This window comes from Chamaea fasciata, unplaced genomic scaffold, assembly GCF_029207755.1.
Source record: "Chamaea fasciata isolate MVZ Bird 193981 ecotype frontalis unplaced genomic scaffold, bChaFas1.0.hap1 SCAF_11, whole genome shotgun sequence".
NCBI classification, from domain to species: Eukaryota; Metazoa; Chordata; class Aves; order Passeriformes; family Sylviidae; genus Chamaea; species Chamaea fasciata.
The window spans coordinates 14,372,341-14,393,135 of record NW_027094096.1 but is presented as its reverse complement, the minus strand read 5'-3'; the positions used below and the strand labels follow the sequence as shown (position 1 = coordinate 14,393,135).

The 20,795-nt window shown below is 36.2% G+C and overlaps 1 protein-coding gene across 4 annotated transcripts in view; it reads right to left on the bottom strand.

Moving 5' to 3' along the window:
* Positions 1-20,795, bottom strand: part of ACAP2 (ArfGAP with coiled-coil, ankyrin repeat and PH domains 2) — a 59,904-nt gene that overhangs the window by 15,875 nt on the left and 23,234 nt on the right. For 2 of the 4 annotated variants that reach the window (XM_066193315.1, XM_066193317.1), the window contains exons 5-11: positions 20,652-20,710; positions 19,980-20,163; positions 17,706-17,750; positions 16,541-16,636; positions 12,284-12,358; positions 5,588-5,700; positions 2,047-2,067 (exon numbers count right to left, since the gene is read on the bottom strand). In XM_066193315.1, coding sequence (XP_066049412.1) covers positions 2,047-2,067; positions 5,588-5,700; positions 12,284-12,358; positions 16,541-16,636; positions 17,706-17,750; positions 19,980-20,163; positions 20,652-20,710 — 593 coding nt within the window. The remainder of the gene's footprint in view (positions 1-2,046; positions 2,068-5,587; positions 5,701-12,283; positions 12,359-16,540; positions 16,637-17,705; positions 17,751-19,979; positions 20,164-20,651; positions 20,711-20,795) is intronic. The other 2 variants (XM_066193316.1, XM_066193318.1) reach the window with 1 other exon arrangement.

Below are 20,795 nucleotides of genomic sequence, written 5' to 3'. Positions count from 1 at the left end.
ATGCCTTTCTAGCTCTTCTGGGATGCACAAAATAAAAGCTAACCAATTATCACAGTTTCATTTTCACTGACAAAAATGAAGGGAATGTAAAAAACAATTCAATGAAATTTACAGCTTGTTTTGTTCCGGCTTATAATGCAAACCTGTGTTTACCACAGCATCATTCCTCATTTATCTCCAATACCCCACCTTTACCACACATCACTTTTTCCTGCACTGCCAGGTAGTTTGAATGGTAACAGTAAATAGAATACCGTATTGCAACAGATCTTGTTATTCTCCACAGGCTGCTGAGCTTCAAGCTACTGTTTACTACTATCAGTAACAAGAGGGCCCCATGTATTTATTCAACCACCACAAGCCATTCATGGAAAGAAGTGCACAAAGATGGTTAAGAAAAATTAATATATACAAAAAAATGTTAGATCCAAAACAGAAAATCTAGTATTTGTTAGAATGGTTAGTGTTTCATAGACAGATGAGATTCTACCTTTTAACAGTCTTTTCAAATGTTGTGCAGATATGTTTAATTTAAAATGCAACAGGATCTCCTGTCATCCTTGACTTTTTCAATTTATAAACAGCAGTCGTTTTAGTCACTGCTATTGAAAAGGTATCATCTTTACTAGTAAGTATTTCCCAAATATAAGGCAGGTTATTGCTAATATTCATATAGAAAACTTAACAAAAAAGCAGACTTGAAAAGGAAATAAACTCACGTCTTTTTTCATGTGCTGTTTTGAACGTAACACAGAACAACATGAAAAGCAGTGCCTAAGTGATAAAGGGAGTGGTAAAGGGGAAAAAAAAGCAGCTTTGCCCCAAGAAAACGAGCAATGGAGCAAATCTCTAATAAGAGCCTTAGGAAGTGCAATTAACTTCATTAATGCAATGCTTCATTTGCTCTACAGCTAAATACTTCATGAGTTACTCTAGTAAACAAGCTCTAATCTCATCAGTTGGATATAAGTGAACATACAAATTGTAACAGAAATTTGTGCCATCTTTAAAACCTAATTTAGAAGTTTTGAAAGTATTTCAGTCCCTTTTTTTCCTAGTAGAGAAATTAAATCTGTTAAAGAAAAATTTTCAGTCCAGGCAAAAAGGTGCAGGTTATTTCTCATTAACCAAATACCACCAACAAACTCTACACTTCAATGTAGCAAACAGACTGCTGGGGGTCTACACCAGCAACAGCCAGGAACTTCTGAGGTACAATCTCTCTACTGAAGGTGCTGCTATAGTGTAACCCACATCTATCAGGTTCTAGAAATATTTTAATAAATCTTCAGGCACCATGTGTGCAGTAAATACTGATTATTACCGAAGTTTCCTTAAGTGTGTCCTCCTGTCAAAATCAAGAGGAAGCATGGTGAAGGAGGAAACATTCTTGGGAATATTAAAGTAATTCACACCGTCTCACTTCGTGGTAGTTAAAATAATTGTTCCTGTTTAGAAATTGAATGTTCTCCATCATTTATACCTACACAATTCAAAACTCTATTTATTAAATAGGAAACAATGCAAAATTTATGGAAAAAATCTCCAGTTTCTGAGAACTGTGAATAATACTGAAAAGAAATATTAAATTTGAGTTTTACATAAAAAATGAATTGTGCTTTGTGATTCTCCAAAACAGTTTTCACCTCTAGTTGCTAGCAGCACACAATTAGAACAGAGTAATTAAGAATGCACAACATTTAAAAGTACATGTCTATTCCCAATACAGTTGAAAAGAAAAAAAATCTCATCAACTTCCATTGGAAAAAGGCAAGACATTGATCTTGTTTTAGCTCAGCACAGAAGTTTGAGTGCAGAAACTTGGCTTTAATTCCTTTTTTAGCTAAAAACTAGCTCAATCTTTCTAAATCTTTTAATGGAGTTGAGCAGCAGGTATACTGGCATCCCAGGCAGAATCCTTCTGTTATTTTCTTAGACTGAGTACTTATACATCCATTGCAAGTAATCAAAATTAAATGCAGGGTTAATGAAGAGCTTTTTGCGTGCCAAGGAAACATTGGGAAGGTATAAAAAGCTGGTTGGTACCTGATGTGATCTGGCTTTTTCCTGTCATGTGAAAAAACGGGGTAGGATTAAAACATAAGGGAAAGGAGGAAAAGGGATGAAAAATGCAAAATGAGCAAAATAAGAAAAGAATTAGCATGATCTGAAAATACAGCAGAATTAAAAAGGAAAACATCTATTGCATCCAATCTGAAACCTATGTGGAACATACAAGTGGTTTGACAAATGCTTTTTTCCCTACACACATTTATTCTTTCTTCATGATATGGACCTATTTTTCATTTGAATTTCTGGGAACCCAAACAGCTTTCCAGCTACTGTTCCATAATACATGCACCTGACTCCAGTTCCTGATGCCTTAAGAAAACTGGTGTACAATAAGGTGTATCATTTACCAACAGACAGATATACATTGTAAACACAGGTGTCCATACCTGTTACTCTAAGACTTTGCAGTACAAGGACATAATTTTGATTCCACTAAACTCTATTACCTGAAATACTTGTGTACATTATATGCTGTCCTTTTCATCACAACAAAAACAGATTACAAAAGCTCCATCTCTTTCAAAACACAGTGACACTGAACTGCAAATAGCTTGGGGTTTACTTTGCAGCCTGCTCAAACACTTATTTGTTTCTAAAGCCATTGTCAAGCAGAACCATCCCAAGAACAGGAAACTTGATGCAAAAGCCCAAATAATTAAAGTCTTGAGATGATGAAACACGAGCTGCTATGTGTCCCAGGAAGAAACTTCATTATGCTACCAAGACATTCATTTGGACTGGAAACAGATTTTCATTCACCACACAAGATTTGCCCCCCTTCAAAGGGCTGTATTACACAGCCTTTTTTTTTTTTCTCCTCCACCAGCCAGGCTTTTCCCAGGGTAGCACCACTGAGGGGTCCATGGATTCACAGACCAAGACATACACACAGAAGCATCACATTCCTCTCATCTGTCAGCTAGAATCACATTGCTGTGTCAAACCCAGACAAAACCTACCATACCCCTCCCTCTTCTCTTATATTTTCAGTGCTGGCAAGTATCTGCTAATAGTGCCCATTGCAATGGTTTTTAGTGCCTTTAATTCACTCTTGAAGAAGTTCTTATAAAGGTCTAGAACCAACATAAGACCAACTGATACCAGTGGGGGAAAAAGAGAAGCCTCCATTTTAAATACATATTACTACTGACAGTGCATTTAGTAGTCAGCAGGAAGACCAGTGCTGTCACCCTTGGTTGAGAACAGCAGGAAATTCCAGTATTTCTAGGCAAATTCTTCTAGTTTTGTTTCAGTTGGTTGATTTTCCACCCACCTTCCCCACAGATGGGGATATAACAAAGCAACTAATCTGTAAGAACACTAAAAGTATCCTGTCTGTCTTGACTTCAGCTCAGAATTCCCCAATATAAAATACATAATTCTCTAAATGTTTCCTCCCTGGATATTTCATAAAATTTTACATACAAAACAGTTTAATGCAATGACAAAATCCTTTCTTCTACTTTAGTGACTGGAACCCCCCTCTGATCTCTAGTATATGATAAACTTCAATCTGTAGTATCTCCCCACAGTTGAAACTGTAATACTACACAAATAAAACCATCCATCACAGGAAACAGGCAGTGGAAAATGGCAGTGACCACTTCTGTGCCCACAGCATAGCAAGCAATTAAAAATGCATTCAGAGAGAAAAATAGCAAAAATACTTCTTTGTTTTTACTAAAATATAGCAAAAATGGGGGGCTAGATTCAGAAATTAAAGACAATCTTCATTAAGGTCTTAAATGTATATTTTATGTATGATAAAAGTAGTTTAATAGCAATTAGTAATGGTTTGTGAACATGTAGAATACAAAATTTTACATGATTGATTCAATTTCAGAACTGTTTATAAATTGCATATCCAATCCTATTTTTTGCCTAAAAGCATCCAACTAGTCTGTCACAGGGAGATAAATTATCAAGAATCTAATACTAAAAAGGTCAAAGGTTTTGCTTTATTGAATGCTCCTGTGATAAATAGAAGAAAAACTCTAAGTGAATATCAATTATATAATAAAAGTAGGAAGCTCTGAATCATTAATGAGCTGTTTATCTTTGCCCTCTTAAATCATTGCTTGGATACGCTTTTATTATATTTGTTCAAATCTGTAACTTAATCTGAAGGAATGTCATAAGTATCTTGATTTAATTACAGCTTCTCCTTATTTACTTTGTGTCCATTTAAATTACCAACATTTAGAGGTTAGCTTTAATTGAATCCTACTCTCTAATCACTTTAAGGTAAGAGACTTGTACAGTATTCCTAGGAATGAAGCCACGTGGAAGCAAACACTCCTGTCCTGCTCTCTTCCTGTAGAGCAAGGCCTTGCTGCTATTTGAGCCCGAGTTTCACCATGAGTCAATCCAGCAATGGCAAAAGGGACCCTTTCAGCCCCTTAGGAATCCAAGAAAGGACAATCTCCTGCCCTATTACTGCAGATTTTTCTCAGTATGCTGACACTAACATTTTCCTTCACACCAGGAAGGCGCTTTTGATGCACATCTCCTGGTTTTCTCCCTTCACTATCCTTTGATGTTTCACAGATTTGTCTTGGAGAACTCTGAATTCTGCTTGCATGAAACTAACCCAGAAAGTACATCACAATTATAGATGAATAATCAGGCCAAAAGACCAGACCAGAATCAGACCAAAGCAAAATCCTTTGTACTAGTTGCCCATAACTTGATAAGTAGATACAGTCTTACTGACACCAGTGGCCCTTGCATCAGCCTGTGGATTTAATTGAAGCGATCCCAATTTCTTACAAGCTGGTGGTATGTTGAGATGCTCAAGGAAGTATAGAATAATTAGGATTGGAAGGGACCACCCACTCAAATGCACATTCTGTTCTTTGAAACACAGCAAATAGTTTAACAGAAGCATCACTGAAAAAATAGCAGAACATGGACAACAGAGAGCTCTATGTCACAACAAATTACATTTGAAATTCAAGAATTGTATCCAACTGCTGTGTAAATGCTTGAGCATATATATTTCCTTGAAAAAACCACACACCCTTGGAAATGCAAAAGAAATCCTGTTCAGGAAGAAAAATATTTAAATAGTAGTAAAATATACATTGTTAAAGATATATGACTAACAATATATTTCGAATTCCCAAAAGGGCCATCAAAATGGGCCATCAAAACTACTATGCAAAAGTCACTGCACAGGAATTTTAAAGGACAACAGTTACACTGCTTATCTTTCAGGAAAAATAACTTGAGTCCTTGACTGTGTTTCTCTGCTTCCAGTGTCTATACTTCTATTTCACTCTGTCTTCTAATACTTTCCTAGCATATGCTTTCACAAGAGAAAGATTTGCAAACAACTAGGACAGAAAACATGGAAAAATGGCTTTGAAGTGTCATCTCTAAGTTAACTAACAGAGTCACCCCAGTGTTCTGTCAAAACTATGGAGTCAGTGAGTTACAGATTATGAATCAGATGAGAATTCAAGTTTAAAAGCAGTATTTTTATAAGCAGCAAATAGAGATTCTGAATAATTACCTGTTCCAAGTCTTGAAGGCATTGCTGGCTCGCTTGAATAAATAACCTTCCATAACAATGCCATTGGCTGCATCTACATTGTATTCTAGTTTAGTATCATCACTGGAATAATCCTAGTACAAAGGAACAAGAAAAACACACTGCAGTTGAAATGAAACTTCAAATATGAGCAGTACTGTTGTCAAAGAGTAAATATCTAGGAATAAGGTTTTGCTTGCAACACTTATTAGTCAAACCATGACTCTCAGCCTCGATGGTTTTTTTTTTAAACAAGCAATTTTAGGCAATGAGAATGCTGAAGATTTTTACTTTACCTACAACAAGGGGAATTTCTTGTTCAGGTATGGGAGACGTCTACAGCCAAATAGAGGGCAAATAAGGCTGACAGAGTATCTGATGCTTCAACTGCCTGCTCAAATGGTCTCTCATATATTCCCAAGAAAGAGGACAGAAAAGCAGAGGAAAAGAAGCCATGAAAGTTAGGAGTCAAAACAGAAAAACAGTTGCAGCCTGCTGCAGACACCTGTATAAAACCAGTTGTGCTAAAGCATTTTCTTCAGCTCTGTCATGTTGACAGCTGAGCTGCATAGGAACTTAGGAGACAAGTAATCAAATAAAGATGATGCTATCAGTTAACTCTAGAGTAAAGCAATCATGGTGCTGGCACTGATGACAAGAGCTTAGCAGTAATTTTTTCTTTATGATCTTGGATAAGATTACAAAATTACAAGTAGGACAGGGGAATATGCATTTCCATCCACCTAATAACAACTAAAAGCAGCTAATAACAATTGATAGCAGCTTTCTGAGCTTTAGAAAGGCTGACTGCTTCACATCTTTAGCAAAGGTAGGTTAGACTAAGTAATAATACATGTGGTGATCATTTGCTTTCACATCTCATTGAGAACAGCATGGGCTCTTCCCAGGGAAGTAGAGTTCAGATATTCAGTGAGTGGGAGGCCAACATCTATTAGGGGTGCATGAAAAAGCACACATGGAATGACATCATTTATTACAACTTTGTCCAAAGATGAAAATAATATAGGTGCTGTAATTGTATTTCACTGTTATTAAAATATATATCCTTAAAGTAGACTAGCAACATACGGCTTCTTTCCCTTAACAAGGGTGTAAGAGACACATTACTGAAAATTAAATTTCAAAAGAAATAAAACAAGTTAAATACTGAAAAGACAGAACATTTTGTAATATGACTTTCCTGAACCTTCAGTAGTTACTTTTTGTAAATTGCAAACATCAGCTTTGTGTAAAGTATATCTGAAAGTCTCTGTACTTTGCTCCTTAGGAATTTGTCTATACATAAAGGAAAAGAGGCAAGAAATATATATTAAAAGAAATAGCTTCAACATCAACATGGTCATTAGCCCCAGGTAGTAGCCCAGGATGCACACAACTTTCGTGCTGCACAAGATGTTTACTCTTATACATGCAGATGGTTTGATCCAATCCAAGGTTAATTACACATGATAGTGAAATGGTTACAAATATTAAAATGGGCCCTTTAAGCTTCCCAGTCAGAACAGCACAAATTCCTTAAAATTACTCACTGTTTTCAGCTATTACTAATCTGTATAGATTAACTAATGTTGAAATGTTAAATCTAGATTTTTATTATTGAATTGAAAGATGATCAATGCAAGAGTTCTGAAAGAAAATGGAACTATCATATCATTACCATACACCAATCTGAATAAACGTACTAGTTACAAATGAAAGCTTCACCAAAAGAATATCTAATTTTTGTATTTATTATTCAGCATTTAATAACTTTGATTTTCTGCCTGTTTTCTAGAACATGCTGAACATAAAAGGCTTTACGTAAGGTCTCAAAATAAAAAGGGAAAACCACTATGCACAAACTTAGACACACTGATGTCACATTCCGTACATTCCCCCAAAACTGATAAATTACTCTAACTTACCAGCTCCCAAACATAATGAAATCTGCTAAAGATTTGCATCTTCCAGCCTCAGTGATGCCTGCAACTCCTTGTCTAGTTAAAGACAACATACATTTCCTCAGTCTTTTCTGTCCAAACTACTATGTAATCACATTTTCCTCTGGGTTTGGAGAACTGCTGCAGAAAATGCAGCTGTCTTTTCCAGTGAGTCCAGATCTATGCTTTGAAGGTGTATACAAGTATGACAGGAAACCTTTGGATCATTTATCATGGCATACTCTCAGTCAGAATTATATGAGCCTTCCCATGAAATGCATTCAGCATAATTTTTAATTAATTCCCTGATTGAATTCCACTTTTACAGAGCAGAAAAAAACACCAGAGTATAGAGACAAATGTCAAATATCTCCTTAACTGTACATGGCAGACTACCAGCCAGAGGGGGGAGGGAATAAGGCTTCCATGTGCTTTATCCATAAAATTTCATTGATAAAGTTGTGGTCAGGAAAAACAAGACCAAACAATCAGAAAAAAGAAATGCTCCATTTCAATTCCATGGATAAATGTAGAAAAAGAAACCAAATTAGCTGTTCTGATCTTAGTCTCTGCTATTCTATAATTAAAGAATGGAAGAAAACCAGTCACATTATAGTTTATTTTTATCTTGGACATGGAAAAGTTTAGTGAATCATGAAAAATAATCTGGGGTGGAGAAAAATCCACCCATATCTTTCCAGTGTCCTGCATAAGAGAATCACATGTTAATAAACTCAGACACTGTATGTGATTCAGAATTGTGTATTTTGCCAGCAGGCACACAACTGATAAAGACTTCATTTTAAACATAATTAAACTAATTAGGTGTCAGTTAGGACTAAAGTAGATTTCACCTAACCAGAACTAAGAAAATTTAGCCAGTATTATGTAATTTTCACTGAAGTGCAACATCACACATTTAATTCAGTTTTGAAAGAATAAACATCTATGGCTTCTATTCTGACACTGATTTGTCACGGTTGGCTGCTACTGGAAGAGAAACATGTAGAAGTGGGTTATATAAGTGAAGCATACAGCATGCTTTCATGCCTTTTTTTTTTTCCCCCTTTTTCTTTAAATGTCCATGGGGTACAGCAAACCAGCTGGCAATGGAAAAACAACTTTCATCTCCAGAAATAATACTAATCTGGTGTGTCACAGAACACTTAATATTCTTGACAGTGTTTCAGTGAATGCATTTTTGCATGACCGTATCAATTCATCACACATAATTTATTTCAGAGCATGTTTTCTGTTTCTCTGTGTATGATTTTCTTGTTCCCAAAACAAACCCCCCCACACTTTTCAGTAGCAGAGCTTTTGATTTACTTTCAAAATTGCTATCAGGCCATGAAAGCTATTCAAACCATTTTAACAGTAAATCTTAGAAACTATATTTTAACACTGAATGTGTAACCCAAATGATATTTTACTTTGAAGAAGCAGCATTTTTAAAGTTTTTTTTAAAAGGCAGTAAGTGTGAATGCATAAGTATTAAAGAAAACACTAACCTGAAAAATTATGCCAGCATATACTAAACAGGAGACACAAATTGTGCAAACCCCCCATTTAGAAAGTTGCTTCCATTCCCTTTCCACTGGCAAGAGATGTTTGTCATGCTTAAGCTGAAAAGTCCCTCGAGGAAGGGTTTAAAACAACAGACACCACAAGTAACAAGGTTTACAGTCAGAGACAGAGGGAGAGAATGTGAGAGTGTCACTGAGCAAACAAGTCACCTGAAATACAAGCACATCTCAGGCTTTAGAGACAGGAATTAGTCTGCACAACTTCTCAACAGCAGCTCTGGTTTATGCTTGCTTTGTCATTGTGGAAGCATCTGGTTTCCTATCACCTTGTTTATTCAAGATGTTAAAAATTTTCAAATCATTCTCACTCCAACTATTTCCCAAGCAGTCCTTTGGAAGCAGATTTTTACTTTAATGAAAAAGAGATTTGAATACAACAAAAACTATTTGAAGTTCAATGCAAATACTTTTCCTGTATCATCTCCCTCATTTTAGAACAAAATATTAGCTCTGACGCAATACCAAAAATCCATGAAGCTGTTTAAAGGTGCAATTGATTTTTAAAGTATTTCTTAATTAAACATGTTGCTATAGCAATGGGCTGCAAACTACTCAGAAAATGAGTCATGTCTAGTGTATTGACACTGTGACACCACTCTTTTAATATTAATCTTTCCTAATAAAAAATATTGCAAAAATTTCCCAGAATGATCATGAAATTTCTAGATTAATTCATAGCATGTGTTGCTCCAATTTAATACAGAAAAAATAATTTCTTACACTGAAAAAACTAAAATTAAAAAAAGTTTCCTGCACATCTGCTGAGTAAAGAGACCACAAAACTTATAAGCAATTAAAAAAAGTAAATCAGATTATCAGCTCTGCTAAAAAAGAAATCACACTGGCATTGGTGACCAAGCCCTTCCATGACACTTTTAATAGCCTCTCCATCAGCAGCCTAATTAGGTAGGACAATGATTATACAGAAAAGTGAGATGGGTTATTTAATTAGTGCAATTATTCTGCATGCATATGCACATATATGCAAACACAGGTAGTAGGTGGGTAGGTGTGTGCACGTATGCACTTACCTATACATTTCAGAAAAGGAACTGTTCTTTATCCACACAATGAAGGAAAGGCATCATTCTGAAGCATTAGATTAGAACTTCAGTATATTAAATGCATATATACCTCATGGAATATTCAACACAATAAGCTTCAGAAGTTTCAGTTGTTATAAAACATGGAAGGATTTGGCATTGGAAGATTTGGGAACATAGTGGAGAGCAACATGACAAGACATGAGAACAGGGAATAAAGTTGCCATCTGGGACAGGGTGACCAGATGACAAGTAGTGATAAAAAGAACAAGATCCAAAGTCTAAGGCAGTTCTGAAATCCTGATGAGCTGGAAGCTAACTTGGTGTGAGGTTGGGGAAAGCAAGTAGGAGGAGACAAAAACAGACAATGTGATCTGAATAAAAAACTAGAAAAATGATTTGACAAGCAATAGGAGGAATCTCCAATAAAGCACAGTCTAGACATCATCAGCACAAAAATGCGACAGTGGCTTCACTGATAAGGACAGGAGACAACACTTACAACTCAAAACACAGAACTTAAGAGGACAACACACAGTACATTCTGACTGCCCTGATTATATTTTAGAGACAGCATTAAATTGTCAATTAAAGTAAGCAACAATAGAAGTAACATCACTGTACTTGTCACTTCTACTAGAAATCAAGAACATTTATATTACACACAGATATGGCTTATCAAGTTTCATGAAGCTGAGAAGTTCCAGTAATAATTGAAACTAGTAGAAGTAGTTTACCTGTAAAGCAGCCTTAAGCAGCATTTGAAGAAAAAACAAAGACTGTAAACAACTTGGCAACAGCAGTGACTATAATTCATGGTAACTAGTTATTATTTCTATGGCAAATTAAAAGATAATTTCTCATAGCTTACATCCTTCACCAAGCACCACTGTTCTCTTAACAAAGAACCTCTCAACTACTGTCCATTTCTGAAACTGAGCCTTTAAGCACAAAAAACTTAAAATTTGACCTTCAACAGCAACTCTCAAGTTCCATCTTTCCCATTTACCCCCTTTCTTCTCCTTCCTTGCCTGTAGTTATCTCCTGACTCCAAGCACAGCATGCCAGCTCTGCCCTCATCATCACATCTGCTCAATTTCACAGCAATCCTAATGCTTCCCACCAGCTCCTAAAGGGATGACAGGATGCACCAATAAAAATGTCTTCAGCAACCAAAAATGTTATCTTTTCCCATTAGTATTAATATTGGCTCCTACTAAGGCTACCCAACTTATAATCTCAGCATGTTTTCATTTCTGAATTTATTTAGTTATCAGATTTTGTTTAAAATGGGTGTGATTTTTTTAATTTATGCCACCTGAACAGATACAGAATGCATTTGAATGAGAGTAAGAAGAGTAGTATTACCTTTAAACTGGTATCTAATCCTTGTCAAAAGTGCCTGTAGTATTAGCTCATTACCAGAGAGTTCATTTGGAAATATTTTTAACTTCTAGCATTATACCTGCAAAACCAATACTGATCTAGAGCTTCTGAAACATCCAAACAACACAAGTCATTCCCCCAACATGAATTACCTAAATTTTTCTCAAGAAGTAAAAAGAATTATTGCACAAGTCTTTCCCAAAACACCAGTTAAATGTTCTCAATTTCATATCTGTACACAGCTGAACCAGTACATTAGACACTCTTTACCAAAGTTTACTTTTGCTCCTCATATGCAACAGCAGCTGCCACACGATCTCCAAGTGCTGCACTTGGATTTGGCACAGTCCAAAGTGAAACCTATGGCTAAATGAGCAGCACACACACCTCTTCTACAAACACACAGCATGGAAACACAGAAACCTGTACAGCTTATTCAATTCAAGAGGTAATAGGAATTAGGAGTTCTACTGAAATGCTAGAATCCCAGCATTCAAATAAATTCTACTGTTCTATTTATGTTTCAGTAAAAACTAAGCATAATATTTTGTTCAGTAACACAAAATTAATAGCTGCAATCCAACCCTGCACTTAATGACGTGTCAGTCTGTCTCTCTGCACTAAAAATACCATCCCTTGTAGTTGTGATGCAGAGATTCTCAGGAGAGATGCTACAGATAAAAAAAAGTGTGTGCAGCCTGCCTTTTACATTCCGTCAAGTACCTTTTGTTGAATAGTGGAGTGCTTTTGCTCCATATCTCTCTTCTCCTTTGCAGCATCTACAGCCAACTGATCCAGCTGTAACGAGAAAGAGAAAATTGGATCTTTAAGTCACCATAAGAAATTTGGCTCAGTAGATTTCACAATGCTGACAAAAAAAAAAAAAAAGGACACACATCTAGACACTGCGAGACTTTTATTTTATTTGCATAGTACAATTAATTCTTTGTCACAAATTGTTTACCTTGAATAACCACTGAAGCCTCGTTTAAAGCACTGCTCTGCCACCCTGAATTAACCTCTACAAAGGTGTACATTTCTTGTAAGCATTAGAAGAACTGTTTCAAAGAACAGCATGGTGCCAAGCATATGCGACTCTGTACCGCATTGGTGCTCAATCTCCCAAGAGGATGACTCATGCTTTAGCTGCTCTTGCTGGCCTATGCAGCAGCACTGGTAGGAGCAGCAAAAACTAGAAGGAACAAATGCTATGGATTTTTCCCTCCACTAAGTGGGAGAACAGTCTCAACCAGGATTTTGTGTCGATAGTCTTGATCAGCTGGCCAGCAGTCCTCGAGCAAGATTGCTAGAAATCTTAGGAAGAGACAACCAAACTAATTTTGGAAAAAAAAAATGGTTTTGAAAACAACAGAGATTGTCACAGAGAATATTTAAGTTAGTATCCTTACAAAGTCTGTGATAATAAAAAAGACACTACCCAAAAAATTTCCTTTTACAATCACAGAATGAAAAAAAAAAAAGGAGGAAATTTAAGATAGCCTGTAAGAGAAGGCTTGATTGGGGTTTTCTTCTGTGGTTGGTTGCTTGTTTTGGTTGGTTTTGTTTTATAGTTTTGATTCTTTGGGTTTTGTTGTTTGTTTGTTTTATACAGGCCTTCATGTTTAAGTAAGAAATGCAGTAGAGAAGCAGATGTTGCCTGAAAGACCAGTTGGTGTGGTATTTATGTGCCCGATGAGCCCCTCCTCTGCACAGCCCATAACACAAGGCTGCCGTTGCCCAGTGTCTCAGTGAGGAGCGGTGCACAGCACAGAGCTCAGTCCCAGCTCTCCATCTGTGGGACAGGGTCGGCTCTGCTCCAGGCCCACAGCAGGAGCAGCAGCACCAGCTCCCAGCTGGGTCACACACTTGGCACAGGGCACGGATGACTGACAGATCCTCTGATCCATACACAAAGAGGATCCCCTCCACCCGCTCTCAGAACCGCAAGTGTCAAGCCCTGGCAGCTCTGGCCACTTCCCCAGTCTTTTACTTCCCCTGCTTGACATGATATAAATGAGAAAAAAGGGACAATAACAGGCCCTTACACACTTGTGCTAGACAGTCTCCAACAATTATGGAGACATCAGAAAGCTGAAACATCTGGATCCAATTCCATACTCTGTTACTTTTTTTAACTCTTCTCTCCCTGTCTTCCCCTCTGGCTCAAAAAGCCGTATCAGCACTTGCACACCTCTGCATGTATTTGTGAACAGGAACACATTGAAGGCTGAATTGTCCAGATGCCACATCTAAGCAGCTAAACGACTTAAAAATTACACAAGAGCCTCTACAACAGAGACTGGGGTCAAAGACTGTTTTGCATCAAGAACCCTTGGGAAACCCTTTCCTTCATGATAAAGATGAGAACTGGGTCAAGTGCTGTTCAAAACTTTATAGGTATCAAGTTTCTTGCTAAAACTTCAGATTCAGGAAACTCCACATGGCCCCCAAGAAATTCTTCTCTCTACCCCATTAGATGAAACAGAAGGCAGTCACTCAGGGTAGGGCAAGCATCTCTAACTTATCTTCAGTACAAGTGTTTGAGGGTACATTTACCACAGCCAATACAAAATTCTTAACAGCAGCTCATTCCATCAGTTACTTTTTTTATTATGAAAACATCATTGCACCATTCCTGTTTGCAAGCTCAAACCAGAGTTTCTTCCTTTTCACTCAGGTGAGCAGCACATCAATTGTCTTAAAAAAGACCAACAGCATACAACTATCAAAAGCTGTAGCAAATCACAACTAAACTATCAAAATCCCAGTCATTAGAGCATTACTGGGTAATTTTCACAAAATTAGGTTTTTCGAACTACTGCATTTACTGGTAAATGTATTTTTATAAACATAGTGCTCTAAGTGGCATTCTGAAGAGAATTAAGTCAGACTAAAATATTTAGCTTTTTGAATAGTCATCTCAATGAAAATTCAAATGTTTTCTTTTTAAGCTAATACCACATTTCATATGCAAAGAACCAAAACCAATAGTTTCCATGCAAAAGCTCATATTATGCTTGCACACTATTAAAGATTCCCATACAACGATCTGATTCCCAAGGGATCCTACCCTGACCTGAAGTATCCAGAAAGCAAATTGCTTAATCCTATACCATCACAGTAAAACAGTTATTTTGAAAATACAGGCAAGAATAATTCAAAACTATGACTATACTATTTAAGATCAATTTTATTACTTCAGATGCTGTTAACCCTTGTAATCAAGATCATACACAAAATTCACCTAGGAATGAAAACTCACTCACCAACAGAAGGAATCTAACAGCATTTTCACAAAAATCCAGCAAATCCCCGTTATGTCACAACATACTTTGTTAAAGGCACAAGCTTCAACCAGTACAAGCTGCAAAGCCATCAGTTGTTAAAACTTTCAACAGTTATTTACAAATCTGCTTCTGTCATGAAAAATACCCATTATTAAATGCCAAGGTCTGCTACAAAAGAACAATTCCGCAAGTTGTACAACTTTAGGGTCTTCAGTCTATCCTTGCTCCAACTGCAAGATATTTAAAACATTCTTAGCTATGGATTTTCTAAATTTAACTCCTTCAGTTGCTATGATACCAGCACCAAAATGAATGTTATACAGTGCTTCTTACCAGATCAAGCAAAAGCATGACCAGATATTCAAAAATAACCTTGTGTTTTCTTGCTCGAATCACATCAGTGAAATGGAAACACTGAATCCTGGCTGATAGGATAACCCACTACCAACTCCAGAGCTTGTGTCTCCTTTCCCTATCCCCTCTTCCACAGTACAGGACACACTCATTATACAACCAGACACTACAACTCAACACTCACAACCCAGAATGGAAGGGTATTGAAGAATAAAGGGCACAACTATGGAAGAGTAACATCCACCTGAACTGCTCAAGTACCCCTATTACACCAAGACCTGACTGTCTCTACACGTAATTAAGACCCACAGTAACCCAACTGGGGCCTAGTCTAGCAGAAAAATAACTATTCAGCCATTGGGTTATTTTCTACAGCTCCCCGTCTGCTCCACTGCAAAGCTCAGAACAATTTCATCTCTTAGACATTCAATGACATCTACTCAAGATGAATGTAAAAGTTTGCTGTCATTTATTTGCTTTTTTACCTGGATAGACACTTAAAAATTTGGTTGGCAGCTTTGTGGATCTGCTTGGGCAGTGGCGATAGAGTGGTTTGTATCAAGAGCACTTGTTGCAAGTCCTCACTCAGAGGCAAATAGAGAGTGCTCCTATCCCTTGTACTGAAAAACAAGTCAAGACATTGCTGAGCCTTCTCCCTGCACCACAGACATTTGAATACTGTATGTTCCAATCTATTTGCATAACCATTTTCAATGTCTCCTGTGTGCAGTTGGCAGCCATCAAAGCTTTTAATGAGTCCCTCACTGAAAACCCAGAAGTGTCAATTGTCTGTTCTTAAACATAAACAACAAAAATGGGCAAGAAGGACGGCATGCAGGAACTAAATTTTGCACTACTTATTGAAATCATACTTCCGTTTGACGGTTGAAGTTGCTAACATCAAAGTTATATTTGCACACATCAAAATTTAATTAAGCAGACTGCATAATTTATATAGTAAATAAAGTATATGAGTAGAAGGAAAACCAGTCTAATCTACTTTTTATTATTAGATATATTTATAAACATGGGTCATATACAAAAATTTTGAAATCCAAATAATCCGGTATCCTGAATATCACAATGTAGCTCACAGAGCAGTACACGGCTGTGCTAAAATAAGTAAATCCTAAAGGCAGTATTTATTTTAGTAAACACACAACTTTCAGTTTGTAACTATTTTCATTCTTTTCATTACAGTATATTTTTTATATTTTGCCTTTATCATATGACAATTCCCTTTTTATTGAATAATCTATGAAGTACCTGATATGTAGGCATATATTAATATTTCTCCCATTTCAACACATAGTTATGCATTTTTAAAATAATTTGTTACCTGTGCACCAAGCTCTTTCATGTTGGGCTCAAGTTCACCAAACAGATCATAGCCTTGATGGAAAAAAGCCAGATGTGCATACATAAACGATAACATCTAGAAGGAACAAAGTAAATATTTATTCTTTTAAAATTATATCACATATCACATAAATGTGTCACTTAATTCACATAACCTACAATTTCAGGTCTAATTTCTCCTCTCATGTCCTGACACTTTTATATCAATACCTCATAGAGCTTCCAATGTTGTAAAATAAATGTGCAAAGTAAAGGAAGAAAAGAACCAAGCCAAAAATCTCAGAAATCAGTTGATAGCATTAACCCCATGAGCAAAACAAAAGAAATCTACTTAATGGCAGAAAACTACTTTTAATTCATGTCACCTGAAATTTTTGTTTTCTCCTGTTTAACTGGGACATGTAAGGTAGAGAGGGGCTATAGAATATTTTACTAATGATTCAAACCCTTTATGAACATAGCTGAGAAGACTGTCCAGCCTTAAAACAGAAAACAAGTTGGGAAGGTGCAAAGCAGAATAGCAGGCAGTCATAAACCAACCCAAGTAAAGTTTCTGCTTTTTAAGGAATTAAGAAAATTATGGGAGAGCAACTTCAGACATTTGAAAGAATTGCACTGTTTAATTTGTCACTCTCTATCTCAACAAACTTCTAGCAGAGATAACGTGAAGTAGAAAAGGAAATACAATGTGAAAAAAATTGGCATCCAGGTATAGCTTTATATTAATTTAGCAGATACCATATTATTCATATTAAAATTTGCCCTGTTCTCAGAAAGAGGAGAATTCATCTTAGAATAGATTTTAAGCAGCACTTACTGTTTACAAAGTAATTAACCAGACCTAAACAGCAGAATTCTTGGCAAACAAAGTTTGATTTTAACCATGGTAAACACATACCAAAGGATCAAAAGTAGTGAAAACCAACGTAAGTGTTCAAATCTGAACCAGAAGGATTGTCAAAAACAGTTAAACATGTATGCCCAGTTACAGCGAAGGCCAAACTAACAGTCACCAAATTGCCAAATGTACTGATAACATTCTGATCAATGAAAGGACTAAATTTTTAACATACTGCTTTGTGGTCATATTTTTAATTTCAGATAGATTAAAATATTTGATATACAGATGATAAAGTATATCTTACCGATTTTAAGATTTCTGCTCTCCTTTTAGATTGAAGAACATTGATCTAGGAAAAAAGAACAAACAAACAATTTCTTTTATTCTAAACTTATTTTATTTGCAATTTCCCTCTAAATAATCACATCCAAGCTTAAAACATTGGAAGAAGACAGCTCAATATCAGACTTCCCACAGTACTTTTAAAAGAAGAGACACTCTAGTTCTGTCATGATATCCAAGCAATGCAATCAGAGAATACTTGCAAAGCTTGAGCTTCATGGGGATAGTCACAATTTTCTTATATCAGCAGGGAAAATACAAGACACCACGTGCTAGCTAGAAGTAATATAACACACCTTTGAAGCAAGGAAAATAAATTCTCAATTTCACGAGATTGAATTAAAGATGTATCAAGCAGTGTGAGCTAAGCCAGCCCACCAACCCCTTGCAAAGTTGCACTCAGCACTGCTGCCCGGGCAGAGCCAAGGATGGGGGCAGGGTTACTTTTCCCCTCAGACTCCCAGTATTTAAGTATCCCAAAAGTAGTCTCAGGCAAGCAAGAATATAATAATTTTAATAAGTAACTTGCCATGTATACCTGTGTTTTTAAGCTAGCTGAAGTCACTGATTAATGGCATTGCCCTACAACTCGAGGAATTTCACATTATATAGAAAAAATAAACGATTTTTCACATTCACCTAGTTCCCTTATCTTCTTTGTTCCCTAATCTTTAAAGGTTGCCATCCAGAAGTACAGATTTTACTTTAAAAGACCTACTTAGCAGAAACAGGCATGATTTTGTAATTTAACACCTCAAAGTCAGTTTAGAATTTCAGAAAAATAAACTTGCTGAAGCTATAATCAAAACCAGATTCCACTTTGTACTTAAGTGGTCATTATTTTGGAAAACTTTCTGCAGCAAAAATAATTAAGATTCATTTTGTATAGAATAAACACTCAGCCTGTGAGGCAAAGAAAAATAAAAATAAAAGGAAAGAAAAGGTTTTGAATTACAGTTTAAAGCCAATCTAGCTACAAGGCAACCACAGCTGTGAAGCCATTTTCCCAGAAGAATCATGAAAGTAGAAAGAATTCTTAAAGCTGAATTGATTTTTGTCCACATCGAGAGATGCTGAAACTGTTCCCAACTACTCTAAATGCATCTTTATCCCAGGAACTTTGAACATATATATACTTTGAACATACAAATTCCAGGAGACAAACAACCTGCAGTTCAATGCACACACAAGGAACTGGCATACTACAGCAGTGACTGCCAGCTTCCCCCACCATTTAGTGCTAGTACAAATAATCCTGTGGGGCATAATTCACATAACTTCTTAAATACCAAAATGACCTTAGTGTTTAAAACACAGGAGTTCAGAGTTGACCACTGACCACCACATCTGTGAACATGCCCGGGCTGACAGGCTCCACTTCATTTTACAACTCATAATGCAATTTATAAAAAGTTAATTAAGCTTTAAATAAATGACTGGGCTGTCACAAATCAAGACGATAATGTGTAATATAAAATCAGTTTAATTGTAAAGAGCTGTTCTGTGTTTGATCATAGGAGAAGCTCAGACCCATTTGGGAGCCCCCAGCCTCTCATACCATCTGAGCTGCAATAATCCTGTTTTGCTGTAGTTGTGACTAAGTATGAAGCAGATGAATTTAAAGTATCAAAAGAAAATTTATTACTGTATTACAGGATACAAAGCAGCATGACAAAGAACACCTCTCAGCACCCTATGGGAGATCTTCACTAAAAGGGTAAAGGATAGTTCAAGTTCTTAACTCCCCTTATAGCACAATGCCAAACCGAGGCATCTAGACAAGCTGAATACAACCCAAAGCATACAGTTAAAAAAGCAGAAGTACCCAACATCCTGTATCAGGATTATTCAGGTAATTTGTAATTCCTAGGCTAGGTTACAGTTTTTACTTTAAATATATTAGAAACTGCAGCATATCTAAGTCATGAAACATCCAGGTAAGTATCAGGAAAATACTGGGGTTTTTTTCAAAATTATTGTTCAACTTGATACTTAAACTGTGTCACTGCAGCAAGGGCACTGAATACCAGAGCATTAAAGCAATAAGAATGCCTCAATTCATTTTCCTCAGATGTTATTAAAAAAGAAATTACTTACAGATAAAATTCTTCCTTTTTCCCTAAATCTCCACAGCTTCCAAGAAGCTTACAAAAAGAACTTCTAATATTGTAAAGGACAAGTCTCTAACCATATGTAACAAACGGTTTTGAAAAGTCCCTTTTATTGCTGTCCTTACCTGAAGAACATAATCCAGAGCTATGTGTCGAAAACACTTCCGTGTTGCAGTCAAAATATTGGTTGCTTCCTCTACCTCGTGTTGCTTATTTCTTTGAACTTGGGCATTTTTCACCAGAGCATTCTCCTTTTCTTCACTCACTTTTTCAAACTGTTTCTTCGCATCTTTAAATTTCCTAATATCTCTATGGAAAAAGGAAATATGGATAACAAATTAATTCCAGAACATGAAAAAGAATTTAAAGCTACACCAGACAGACCAAGCTTGTGACTGCTATAGCTAGTGTCTTTCTCGAATTTTATATTCTTCAATACATGCTTGGGTCAAACAGAAATCCACAAATTATGACAGAAGCTTCTTGTCTTTCTTTTCCAAGGAAAGGCCAAAATTGAAATGTAACTGCACACATCTAATGCCTACTGGGGAAAATCTTTGTCCTCCAAGCTTAGACAATTGCTATATATAATTAGATCAGTCATTCATCCTATTGCAACATTTCTGCAGCTGGATCTAAAGCCTCAGTGATTTGGGGTGATTTTTGACAAAGCTTTAATACACACTTCTCAATTTATGGGTAGCTATTTACAGGAAGGATGTTTCACCCATTCAAATCAGATTTTTAAAATTTCATTTTATGTATAATTTTCCCATTACAAGTGCAAATTAACTTACTCTTTAACGAAAGTCTGAAGCTGTGTTTTAATTGATCTTTGGATTTGGTCAAACAGAATCTGAAAGAAAGCATTATTATGTAGGTCAGTAACTTAGAGGTACTCACACCTTCTGATTTCAGAAATGCAAATGGCAATTATGCAG